The sequence below is a fragment of the Polyodon spathula genome, unplaced genomic scaffold, assembly GCF_017654505.1.
Source record: "Polyodon spathula isolate WHYD16114869_AA unplaced genomic scaffold, ASM1765450v1 scaffolds_812, whole genome shotgun sequence".
NCBI classification, from domain to species: domain Eukaryota; kingdom Metazoa; phylum Chordata; class Actinopteri; order Acipenseriformes; family Polyodontidae; genus Polyodon; species Polyodon spathula.
The window spans coordinates 21,963-35,376 of record NW_024472299.1 but is presented as its reverse complement, the minus strand read 5'-3'; the positions used below and the strand labels follow the sequence as shown (position 1 = coordinate 35,376).

The following is a 13,414-nucleotide window of genomic DNA, read 5'->3' as shown; positions in this document are numbered from 1 at the left end:
TCCATCCCTGAACCCCTTTAAAAAGAAAAGGCATTCATGCACAATTATAGAATAATATTTATTACTATATAAAGAAATTATACAAAAACAAATAATAAATCTGGTAAACTAGCCTTTGGTCACTGTCACATCGAGTCCACTGTTGAGTAGTATAACAGCCTCAAAGAGAAGGTTTAGAAACACCTGGAATATTTGCAATTGTTTCTTGAAATTGTGTTTAGCTGTAGATTAGAGGTCTCCAGCCCTGGTCCTGGAGAGCCCCTATCAGGCAGGTTTTATAGGTGTCTCTACATCATCAATGGCTAAAGATCTGGAACACCTGTTAATCTTGACTAATTAAGCCAGTAATTGTTTGAAACAAAAACCCCAAGCCCTCCAAGACCAGGAATGGAGACCCCTGCTGACCCCTTCTGTCTGGCACTTTGCTTAGCATGCATCTTAAAATGCCTTCTTTTTATAACCTCCTGCTTTCTACAGGGCGGCAACTGAATCTTTTTTGATCGTACGTCTGTGGTAAGACAATCCTAAACCTTTCCCTAGTTTGAGGTTGCTTTGTAGCTGTCAAGCACTAGATCTGGACACTCACACATTTAAAAACCTAATCAGATTCTAGACGCTGGTGCCTGTAACTTGACAAACTATAATGCTATATTTCCATAGGACACATGTTACATACACACAGACTGATGTCTGTCTTGCTTCGACTTCCTTTTGAACAATCGTACTAAAACACTGCAAGGTGGCTTCAGTTGGCGAGGAGACCTGAACGTAATCTCCTTTTGTGTTCTTCCCCCCCGCGGGATGGGCTCCCAGTTATGCCACTTCAAGTCAGAGTCCACTGCAGTTTTTCCCAAACAGTAGCCTGCCCATCAGTCTGGAACTTTCAGGGTTCGTCTTTTGAAAACAACTCCGATTAGCAAAATTGCTATCCCCCTCCCCTCTCCCCCCACCCCCCAGTTCTGGTCCTATGCAGGTTTGCTTTGAAAACGGTCAACCCTCATGGAAGTATGGGTGGTCCAAAGCTTTCAATGCAGAGATTCGTCTCAGTGGGTTGAATGTTAACATTTCCTAAAGAAAAAAAAACAATTATACATTAATTTTTTTTTACAATAAAACTATACATTTTTGTAACTAGATGCTTGTAATCAAAAATCGCAAATAATGTGATCCATTGCTGAGCAGGTTTGAGGGGACTGAAGTGTTCCCCCCTCAGCCCACCCAGCCCAGTCTCTCTTCAGTAAATACTGAGATGAATTCCTCCCTTACCGAGAGCAGCTCTGCTCCTTGAGAGCAAATTTCAGGCACGTAGACCTCGATGGGTCGAGGGCTCCGGTGTTTAAATGCGTTCTGAGGCACTGTGACATCAGAAGGCCACTCCCCTTCCAAAGGCAGACCAATCAGACTGCAAGACGAGGACACAACTTTAGAGCTGCATTCAAACAGTATATTAAACACAGCTGAGCATCTTATGTTAATCTTTATACAGTGAACTGGTATAAGGGTAGATATTAAAGAGCCTCACTATTTTTTTGCTTATAGTTTGGCAAATAGGAGTCTGGGATGATTCTTTGATAGTTTTCTGCATTTCGAATTGCTGCAGTCACATCTCTGTTATGCCTATGCAAGCACCAACAACAGCCAAAGGCGTTCACATCATTGCATTATACTGGACGTTCAGTACAGTAAGTAAAACGTTTTTTAAAGCAATGCTTCCCTGGTCTTTCAATAGATGTGTGCATGTTAAATAAGGCATTGTACTTCGATCTGACACTAGATATTAGAAGAATATTTCTAGCAAAACCACAGCTCCATTTGCAATTTAAAATGATCATTCAATTGGATCTAAGACATTGACAGTTATGGCATAAATATTAAATATTACTTACTCAAAAATCTTTCCTAACTGATCGACCTCTGAATCTCCACAGAACAGAGGTCTATATATAAAAAAAAAAGTTATTTATAAAAAACACATGTGGAAATTCCCGTACTTTTTTCTCTGTATAATTTGTGTTCAACATTTTGGCAGTTTCTCAGAGAACGCTGAAGTCAAGCCAACTAGAGGCTGCAGTACATGATTCTACCACACAGTGGCGCCAATGGACCCTCAACTAAAAAATATATGTAAGGTGATTATGTCATTATCTACACGTTGGTTGTGAGAGTTTGTTTCAGCAGCCAGTAGTTTTCAGCCTTAATACTGCTATGGAAAAAGACCTAAAATTTTAGGCTTGAGACAATTAAACTAGAAGAACATAATTTACATCTTATTTAATGTCATGGAATTAAACTACAAAATGATAATCACCAAAGTCTACTGGAAGCCATAATAGCAGTACAGTATTTCATGATAGATATCAAAATGTCACATTACATTTTTTTTGCAAGTACATGAAAAACTACAAAGCAGTATGAGATTCAACATGTTAACCTAACATTATTCAGCAGGTTTTAAAAATCGACTTCATGAAGCAAATTGAGTTCATTCTACAGGGGGGATGCAACGCTCTTGGGCATCGCTGTAGATTCAACCCTCTCGGCATGAGCCACAGATCAACAGGCTGCGCACAGAAGCAAGAAAGTGGACTTACTTCCGCCTAAACATCTCCGCAAAAATGCAGCCGGTGCTCCAGATATCGACAGGGGAGGCGTAGGTGGACTGGAGCAGCACTTCAGGGGAGCGATACCACAGAGTCACAACCTGAAACACAGGGAGCGCTGAGCATCAGGGTCTGCAACCTGCAATGCAAGCGGCACATCCTTGCAACACCTACTGCTTTCAACCCTTTCAGTCATTCAATGGACGATCTCGTTCACACCGAGAACTGAACCAATTCAACACATGCAACGGTTGCTAGGGGGGGTTGCTAAGGGGGCCCCCCTCTCCTTATCTGAGGAATCTGTTGGGGGTTGGAGAATATATCCATTCTGCCTGGGGGTTCGGGTTGCATGTGTGCTTTACAGTGTTAAACTCGCCACAGTTGGAAACCAAAGCTAATAGCGAAGTATTTGAAGTGATCAGTTACTCTGTATTGGGGCTGGTTCATATACTCCAGCAGTAGCGAGTTCCTCCGTATAACTGCACCTGTATGTTACTAATAAAACCGGATTGCTGTGGTTTGAGGTTGCTCGTCGGGGCTGGTGATCCTGGTCTCAATATATATTAAAGAAAGCTTTTCTTGCAGAGTGGAGACCTTCGCGTGTGAAGCTGCAGGTGTAACTGTAAATCACGACATCCACACGACCTTATTTTAATTCTAAAGCAGTCTGTACTGACTCTATGCTGTTCAGAAAAGTTGCCCTGCCAAAACTTTAAAACACACGTGCATTATCAAACAGAGAAAAAGCGGAACATGGTAAAATTATACACAGTGACTGAAGGGGACACAACATAGCAGCTTCCTGGGATTTTCATTACTTAGGTTGCAGTTTTGTAAAAAAAGAAAGAAAGCGAAGCAGATTCAGTTTTCAGATTTGTTTTTTGACCTCTTTGTCACTGCAACTGCTGAAACAATGTGTTTGTTCCTTTGCAAGATAACTCTGCGTCGAGGGGACTACAAACTCTGCCATAGACAGCATGCAATGTGGGCTAGATCACCAAATGTCGCTGGCTCTTACATCAATGAAGATGCAGGCTGAGCTAGACTACATTTGAAATATCTGTGGCAGGCAAAACTGAAGAGAAGCCTGGACTGAAAAAAATAACCTTATCCCAGTTGTTCAAAAGATGTAAATAAGTTTCAAGCTGCTTTCATTTGAAAAGCTCCAATTTGAAAACACATGCTCGATAAATACAGCCCCGTGCTGGCATGAGAATTTCAACTAAGCAGACTCTCCCTTTACCCTAGTGGTTTAGCATCCCGAATGAGTCTTTGTTGGCTCGATCCATTAACCTTTGAAATCGGGGGGAGTTCTTTTCATCCTGCCACAACAGGGCATGCCACGGGAAGCCGGGTACAGATTCCTTTTCCAAGTCACCAGCCGACACGAAATACCAGGAAACCTCAATGACAGAGCGTCTCCTCATTCCCAGCCAGCCAGCCCGCCCGCCCGCCCCACTGACGAGACCCTGCGTCAGTGCAGCTTCAACACAGCACTCTTTCAGTTCAAGAGCCTTCACACCAAGGTTTTAGACCTGACAGAGTGACTGAAGGATCGCAGTCATCAGGGTCTCAATTCTTTTTTTTTTTTTTAAATCAATTCCTTCAAAAAGGAACACGAATTGATATTTTAGAGGTATAACTGTATAAAAGGCATCTGCCAGATAAGTATTAATCGTTGCGATTGTTCAATTTCCTTCAAAAAGGAACACACGACTTGATATTTTAGTAGGGTATATTAACTGTATAAAAGGCGGCATCTGGCCTTAGAATAAGTATTCCCTCGTTGCATCTCTTTCACGTGAAGCCAATTTAACTGACTTCGATCCAGTAATTGGTCTGCCACTGTGAGAAGCTCTTTTTAACAGAATGCTGCGAATTGCAATTTTGATCAATGACGTGTTGGAACTGAAAGACAGGAAATCGGCCCTGAAGCTGACAGTTCTCGCTTTGTATTTCATTTTCTGTTTCGGTTGCCTCATTGGGTGGCATTAAAACTCAGGTCGCGACGACAGAAACAGGAATCGATACACCGTGATTTTAAACAAGAGCACAAGCACTGGTACAGACCCGGACTTGAAAAAAAACCCACCATGACTTGAAACCTCACACGGTTTTACAAGATCCGACACAATTATGCCGAACACAAGATTTTCAGATCAATTAAAACGATGACAAAAAAAAAAAAAAAAGATAGGATTGAACTGGGTTATTCCCAAAGGCAACCCTAAAGGGCTGGCGATCCTTTGACACACGGTTGGAGTAGATCAGAGAGAATGAAAGGCAGTTCTGTTCAAAAGTCGAGTCTGACTGACAGACAGACAGGCAGGATCAGTGCAGGAGGGTTCACATTTTGAATGAGTCCCCCGCACACATCCATCTTTTCCTCCCCCAGGGAATGCAACACAGCCGCATAATCCAAAAACAGAATTAATTGCGATGCAATTCTCTCGTGTTCCGGTCCAGTGACCCCAAATTGATATTTCAAAGATTGATCTTGCAAAGGCAGCGACAACGAGATCTTTGTTTGCCTGCCTCCCCTGGGCATCACTGACTTCGCTGCAGCCAGTGCCAAATGCTGCCAGAGTACTCCGTCCTTTACACTGCGCTTGTGGATCTCTTGCTCTGCCGCTTCTATCATGCACTGGACTTGCCTGACCTGCTGTGTGCACCACGTTACTGGATCCTCAGCTAATGCACTACCCTTGCACTACTGTGTCGCTCTAGATAGAACTTGCTGTGATCTTAGCTTGTTGCATCCCAGTTCCTATTGTATTTTAGCAGTATTATTTGCACTTACTGTAAACTACACTGTACTTAAACATTAAGCTTGCATTGTAACCCTTTACTGCCCTGTAACACCTGTAAGTCGCCTTGGACAAAGGCATCTGCCAAATACTACTAATAATAATAATAATAATAATAATAATAACGTCAACTTATGTATTGGTTTTTAAAGTCTGTTTAACAATGGAACTTTTATCCATATGAAAGTCATTTAAAAATATGTGGTAGCTATACTCCCGGTGGATTCACCAGTGCGGTGAAATGTGCTTAGCTGTGGCTTTTCACGATAGATCAGATCAATTCCTGATGACATATTAACGTGGATGGAATTTGTTTTCTAAATCCGTTATCACTAATCTGACCAGGGTCCCGGCAAAAAGTTGGCTAGTGCTCTCTGCATAGTTTCAACTTCCACCACTGGCCATAGGGGGTGCCGTTTCCCACTCAGAAGTAATTAATTCCAACAGAACTATAGCTTAACCTCGACACATCTGCTTAAGTGGAATTACACCATATAACTGATCAATTACAGTTCAATTACACATCACAGGATCAGTCTTGTACTTTCAACTACTTTTAAAGACCCCCTCTTGTGTGTTACATGTATGTTACACGTGTGCAGTCGTCTGCTACTTTTTAGCGTGTTGGAATTATAATCATTGTGCAATTGTAGCTAGAATTATAACTGACCCCAGATCAGCTGAAAACGAAGAAAACTGTTTTTACTGAAACAGCTATGTATGTGTGTTTCAGTCTGTCTGACTGTGCTGCCATTGTGGACACAAAACACCAGAAAAACTGAAAATGTGCTGCACTGCTTAAAACCCTTGTGATCGTTTATAAATAAACTGTTTTCAAGGAAGACACGTAGGCCAATTGTTATTCTCCGCTATTCATGGCATTTCTGAACACAATACTCCACGCAGAGAGGTCCGAGGGGAGGGGAGAGGTTAGGACGGGGCACTGTGTGGGAGAAAAAGCCACCCAAACAGCAGAACAGCTAGTCATGAACAGAAAAATATTTTTAAAAATATTACACAGAAATACACTTACTATTTCATCCACAGTTCACTGAGAAAGCAGGTTTGCTGCCTTCCGGTTTGATACCATTCCTCCTTCTTTAACCCTTAGCGGTCCATTTATTCAGCGCTCGTCAGGTGCGTCAGGTCCAATTTATTTTCACACGCGCCATTTATTTTACAAGTACTTTCCCAGAGCAAAGGAGGCACCGAATCGCAAAAGGACACTCAGTACTGCGTCTCCAGCCAAGCCCCACCCCTTGTTCGCTGTATTTTTTACATACCTCTTCAAAGACGTGCATACTGGAAAATCCTCTCCTTCTCCTGATCACTTGTTTTATCACCAAACTCCTCAATTATGCGATCCAAGTCATCATTTTATTACTATAACATCTCCAAAAGCTGTGCAAATGTCCATGATATTCTCTGAACGCTGGATGTGGAAGCAGCTACCTCCTTTGTTATGTCCGTGTTATCTCTGTGGTGCATGGGGCTATCAGATACGCCCTTTTTTTCCGGCATTCATTCGGCCAGATAGGTTTTCTCTGCTTTTTCCAGAGAAAAAACGACTAGAGACCTGTGCTCGACGTCTTTTTGATGATGTCGGACAGGGTCCACAAAGGGTTAAAGATTTCTGGTAACTCTACGCTAGCCATCCTCCTAGCAGGCTGCTATGAACACCATACACAGTACAAGTGCTCAATCAGCCTGAAACAGGCAGTGCTCTGAATCAGATAAGTGATCTCAGCAGGACTATAAAAGCTGCTGTAGTTTACGATTGTAAGCTGGTTTCTTTAAAAAACAATAGTGCATCCATCCACCATGGAGCTTCAGCTCTCTTCCAAGGCCACCAGAACAACCCCCAGACAGGGGTGTCCAATCACAGTCCAGGAGGGCCATTCCACTCCAGGTTTAACAGGCAGGTGAACGACTTCAAAGGGTCTGGGTGGAACTTTGACCCCACCCTTGATGTAAAATAAAGGCGACACGTTTTAGTGCACTACAGATTTTAAAACCGAAACACATCAAGCAGCTCTGTACTTTATAAAGAAGTGCTTGACTGTTTGGAAAAGGAGTCAGCCAGGGTTTCCGCGAGTCGACCTGCGACCGTCAGGAAGGCGCTTCTATTTTCAAAGCGGATGTGCTGGTAATGAGGTTCTGAAATAGATATCCTGTTGCAAGGGAGGCAGGCCTGTGCCAGAAAAGAAGGCACACCAATCCCGCTAGCAGAACTTTCTATCCGAAGCGCTGAGCTGCGTCAAACCAGTTCAAGAGTAAGAAGTTTTTAAGATGTTTCAGTGGTTCTTAAGTCTGTCTTAAAAGTAACATAAGCTTTACAGATGTATAATCCGCTGCTATCTAGTGACCTGCCACTTTGGATCAAGTTCCTTTGCATCGGTTGCAATACACTACTGTGCACTAGATGGCGCTAGCACTAATTGATATAGCTAACCATTATATATGTCTGTATGACCTAGACAGATTAGTATATTTTTAAATTGATATTTGGCCCACAATTAAAAGTAACCGTTTCCATCTGCAATACATTTCAGAGGTGGAAAGAAGACTGCACAGTAGTTCAATCCATTCCTGGTTTTGCCGGGAATTTAATAAGGCCTCTGAGCTTGTTAACAAGGGCTGATCGAGCTCATAGTAAAACCTGGAATGGGTGGCACTGCTATGCAATAGGAGTTTTACTTTCATCCCTGCATTTCACTTACTTGTATATGGAAGAGATCTAAGAAATACAAAAGAAGTTGGCTTACACTGTCCGATTACGAGTGCGCAAACACCAAGATCAACATGTTAAACACAGAGGCAAGAAACTGGATCTGTGGAGCTTCAAATCCGACTTCGAAAGGGCTGCTCTTACCACTGGTGTGAGGGCCATGTGACAGCTGTAGATTCGCGCCAGGCCGAAGTCCGCCAGCTTGACCTGTCCGCGGCTGGTCACCAGGATGTTCTCGGGCTTCAGGTCGCGATGAACCACGCGGTTCGAGTGCAAGAAAGCCAGGCCGCTCAGGAACTGCTTCATCAAGTCCTGACCGATCGAGAGAGACACCGTCACGAAGGGGTTCGCAACCACGACAAGCGCTTCCACCATTTAAAAAAAATGTTAAGCTCACCTTTACTCTCTCTGCAGGCAGTCCAGGGGCAGGTGCTTTCTGCAGGTACGTTTTCAAGTCCTGATCGACGTGTTCGAATACCAGAGTCACCTTGGTCTCCTGGTCTGTCCTGATCGTAGCGCAAACATCCATTAACCTGAGATGCATCCAAAAAACATAAATCTGTTAAGACCAGGGCCCTGGCCTCCCACGCAGGGAGCGAAATCCGCGGACCACCGGGATATTAAGCAGCTGCAGTTGTCATTTTGGATTACCCTTTAAGCCACATTTTCAAAGCATTTACTCCAGACTACTTTTCTGAAAGAGGGAAAACACCTGAACTAGACCTAAACTACTAAGGTCTGTATCTCAAGGGCTTGAGGTGTTTTTTTTGCATTTATTGCATGGTGTTTGCAACGAATCTGATCGTTTCTGCTGCTCTCGCAAGGAGCGAGTCACATTTCTCTAAATCTACCTGGCTTTGATCTTGACTGGGGAAGCGCTGGAATTTAGTCACATGACAATGGAATGAAGAACTGTCACCTTTTAACTCCTGCAGAGCCCCACCCAATCTCTCTGTGTGCACACAGTATGTAGAGCAGAGTTGAAAAGTCACATTTTAATAGACTCAAAGACGGGTCTAGGCAGACAAGAACCACACCTTATTGCAAACACTAATAAAAAAAAATTATACTTGTTCAATTCCTTCAAAAGGTATTGGAATTCAGATTTGAGACACATAACAGTTGTGACTTTTCAACCGCTCTCATTTGAAGCCAATTAAAATTGACCAACACTAGGCGACTTCAACTGAAGCAACGTGCTGCCACAATCACGAGGTCATTTCAACAGAATACTGTATTTTAAAAAGGAACTGGAATTGAAAGACAGGAACTGAACCCAACCCATCTCACCCTTAAATCAAAATAACTCATTGTCAATTTGAACACGTGCTTTGGCGAGTTTACAAACATGACCGAGAAAGTGCACCTCCCGTAGGCTAGAGGGCAGTATAAAGACCCAGCCTGCACCCTCCCCTACGCCCTCTGTTGCTCTGCTGTGAAATCTGGCTCTGTGTGAGGGTGCTGCACTGTAGCGGCACTGTTTGGAGATGGCATTTGGAGCTGCCAAACTACTGCAATTAAATGCACATCAGCATTTTCTAGGTCATTTTTGCCTTGTTTAAATCCCTCACAGCTATGGTTTGTTGTGCATTTGGTCCACTATCAAAGACACACAGGCTCTGTCTCAGTATAAGGACAACAAACGCCTGCACTCTGCCCCTTGTGGTCGTAAAAAGAAATACCACAGCCCCACCACCCACGTGCTGTGGCCTCCCATTGCTTGCCCCCATGCTCTTACTTGACGATGTTCGGGTGGTCAAACTGCTCCAGCCTCTTGAGCAGAGCCACCTCTCGGACAGTGGACAAGGGCAGCCCGTCCTGGTCAGTCTGGACCCTCACGCTCTTCAAGGCCACGAACTTGCCGCTCTGGAGGTCCCTGGCCTTGTAGACTGTGCCGTAGGCGCCACCACCGATCTCTGCCACAGGTTCGTACTGCATCCTGCACCCCTGAGCCACCCCGCGGGCTGCTGGGACAAACCCAAAGTGTGAGATCACCTTCACCGGGGATAGAGACTCCCACTGCACAGCAGTTTGACCCCCCCCCCCCCCCCCACAGAAAGAAAGTCTAACAGGTGTCAACACAGTCGGATAAGGCAGGGCCACCCCAACCCTGGTCCTGGGGGCCCCCCTGTGTCTGCTGGTTTTCATTCCAACTGAGCCCTCAATTACTCAACTAGCCCCTTTAAATTGTTCTCAGCTCCTACAAAGCTCCAGAGTTCAAGTTACTTCTAACATGTTATAGCTAACTTGAAATCTGCAACTGTTTAAGAGCTGAAAACACATGATCAGTTCAATTAAGGGTTTAGTTCAGTAACTGAGAACTCAGTTGGAATGTAAAGCAGTAGACATAGAGGGGGTCCCCAGGACCGGGGCAGGGAAGCCCTGTGATAAGGGGTTCTCTACATATGTGCGTGACATGCAAACGGGAAGACTCTTCAAACATCATTCCTTGTTTTATTGACTTCTATTGTTTTATGAAATCATTCTAAGTGGTTATGCCGCTCCAGTGAATATATTTTTTCTCTAAATCTGACTTGTCTGGAGAATCACATGTGCCTGCGTTCCAAATCATGTGACCCTTCAACTCTGCCAGCCTTGCCCTCTCTCAGATGAGATTTAGGCTGGAAGACTTGAAAACGTTCAGAAAAGTGAGAACTAAAGCATTAAAAAGCACTTGAAGCGACACTGGAATCGCTTTACTCGGCAGGACTTCTTTTCTTTGGGATTTCGATCCCTTTTCCTGGCTGCCCTTTCGGTTTGTGGTTTCCGACTCCCACTCTGGAATTTGCCTTGTTTACGGAATCTTTCTCTTCCTGAATTCCAGAGGAAATTCCACAGCACGCCGGTCACTGTTCCCAGCCAACCAACAGAGGCGTGGTAGAGGAGTTCACAGCCAGAACATCCACTAAGGAATTCCAGGTTTTCATTTGATTATTTTGACGTTTGATTAGCTGAAACTGTGGCTATGTCTCAAACTGATGATACCAGGTATAATAATTAATATGCAGAACATCCTATGCATTCTGTATAACTTGTTTTTACATAGATAATCATCTCCTCTGCTTTCTAACTACCCCAGTCCTTTCGAATGCCCTCAAGCCTGACTGTGGGGGAACTGTAGTGGAGAATCCTGTGCAACACTAACATGCTTCCCCACCTCACTTCCTCAGCGACTGACATCCATGCATTTCCCTTTCTAAAACGGCCCAGAAGCTCATGCAATTTCCATTAGGAGTTACTTCAGTCCTCTATCAAGCTCTGTCCTGACTTACCAGTAAACAGGGCAGCTTTTATATACTGTATTAAAACGTGTCAAGGGCTCCACCATCACAAATTAAAGCAGGGGGGCAAGCTAATTTATGGGAAAAGTGTGCAGGCGTGTTTTTCTACCCACATTCCTATAGGACCCTGTACGCAACAGTACAAGGTTATACATTCTGGTAGCGAATGTGGTACTTAAGCATTTCAGTCAGCGGCTTGCTTTGGAATTCGCTTCTTTGGAATACTTTGTAAATCTGCTGCTGTTTTTACTGCAGTAAAATAAAACTACTATAAAAAAAAAAGGCGAGATTTGCATTATAATGGATCGCTCGTTTGCAATAAATGTCCCATGCTTTTCAGACGAGACAAAGGCGGCAGGTGTTTCTATGAAGTACAGCGAGTGGGGTTTTTGCGTTTGTTTTTTTATAAACGGACCCCCCCCCCCCCAAGAATGTCATTGGTAAACAAAGACCAAGGTGAATAGGCATGGACCAAAAGAGACAGCAGTAAAGCACTGGCCTATTTGAATTGGACCTCTGCTATATTAAAACCAAGCTTGAAAAATTTCGCGGCGGACTATATTTTCCTGGAAGTATGACCGGGGGCGTAGTTATCGATGTGAAACCTGATCAAACTAGAATGTACGGGCTTGCATTTGGCAACATTAACGCGTAAAAAAAAAAAAACATGCACTTTGTTTTCAAATAATTAGTGATACAATTAATATTAGCGATGGTTGCTCCCCCCCCGGTAAAACATGCAAAAGTTAAAGGAAAATAAAACTTTTGAAGTCCTGAAAACTGTGCCCCTCGCATCTACATCCGCATTAGCTAGCTAGCACCCACAGGCTACTTTCAGAGAGCAGAAAAAACGAAAGCAGTCAACACGTGGTGATAAGGGCGCAGTAGTTCTTTGTTAATGGGGCTCTGAATTAAATATATTAAAATAACACACACACGCACTTTTAAACATCAATGGACGCTAAACCCATATTTTCAACCCCCGTTTTAGGATCTCTAATTGATGCACAGTTTTTAATCACACGTACGTTTTTTTGTTTTGTTTTGTTTTTCTAAACTAAAAAGTTTTATTATTACAAAGTTTGTTAAGCACGTGCGCTCGAGACCGCGAGATTATCGTGACAGGGTTGTACAGTAATTACTTTCCCAGCCAAAACACACCGCGATTAATTTTAAAACATTTTTTTTTTAAATCACGTAAAAAAAAATAAATAAATAAGCAAAAACTGAAAGATTTATGCTAATTAAAAAAAATGCATTTTTAATAGCAACAGTCGGCTCTCTCAACTCTAAGCTGACCATATTTTGCAAACAGACACAGGGATGTCAAACTGCGTTAAAAACTACAATATATACTTACCGCGTTTAAGAAATGTTTAAAATTATAAAAACATATTTGAAAACAGAACTAAAAAAAAAAAAAAATGAAGAGTCTGTATCGCCTTCGGACTTCCTGATCGTGACTGGGAATGCACCGATCACACAAAGTTATGCAAAACTCAGTTTTTTCTGCAGAGACACGAACTCGCTCCGAGGGGCCGCTTTTCTGCAGAACGCTTTTCTTTGGAACATTCAGAGCGCGTTGAATTTCCTGCTGGCTGTCATCATACGGTCCTTGTGAGCACGGCCAATCACAGCGCGTCTGCAACTTAGGCCACGCCTTGCGGGGGGGGGGGGGGGGGGGGTGGAAGGGGGGGCTCTCTGATGCTAAACGAATGGGGATCGACGAGGCCTGCATTCTGCTTGTTAATTACCACGGTATGATACGGGTACACAATTTGATTATTTAGTAATAATCATTATATATTCACCAGTCTGTTAAAATGCTAAGAGAGTCAACCCAAACGCGACTTCTTCTTTATATAGAAATATACAATGGTGTTTCCTGTAACCCCCTACTGCTGCATGCAGCGGTCGGAACGTGCTTATTCGAGTCATTAAGCCGAGGTAATGGATAGACGTGGGAGGAAGCTGGTATACCTGAAACTAGGGAATGGA

At 43.4% G+C, this 13,414-nt stretch overlaps 1 protein-coding gene across 2 annotated transcripts; it reads right to left on the bottom strand.

The window, feature by feature from the left end:
• Window positions 1–44: 44 nt before the first annotated feature.
• cdk4 (cyclin-dependent kinase 4) lies at window positions 45–12,993 on the bottom strand. 2 transcript variants are annotated; one of them, XM_041241773.1, is made up of 8 exons: window positions 12,777–12,993; window positions 9,874–10,102; window positions 8,533–8,668; window positions 8,280–8,447; window positions 2,592–2,701; window positions 1,887–1,937; window positions 1,267–1,402; window positions 45–1,068 (listed from the first exon to the last, which is right to left on the bottom strand). In XM_041241773.1, exons 2-8 carry the CDS (start codon window positions 10,071–10,073, stop codon window positions 991–993), a joined length of 879 nt encoding a protein of 292 aa, XP_041097707.1. In that variant the 5' UTR covers window positions 10,074–10,102; window positions 12,777–12,993; the 3' UTR covers window positions 45–990. The 2 variants fall into 2 exon arrangements, with proteins under 2 accessions (XP_041097707.1, XP_041097706.1); XM_041241772.1 differs by having other exon boundaries at window positions 9,874–10,099.
• Between the last annotated feature and the right edge of the window lie 421 nt (window positions 12,994–13,414).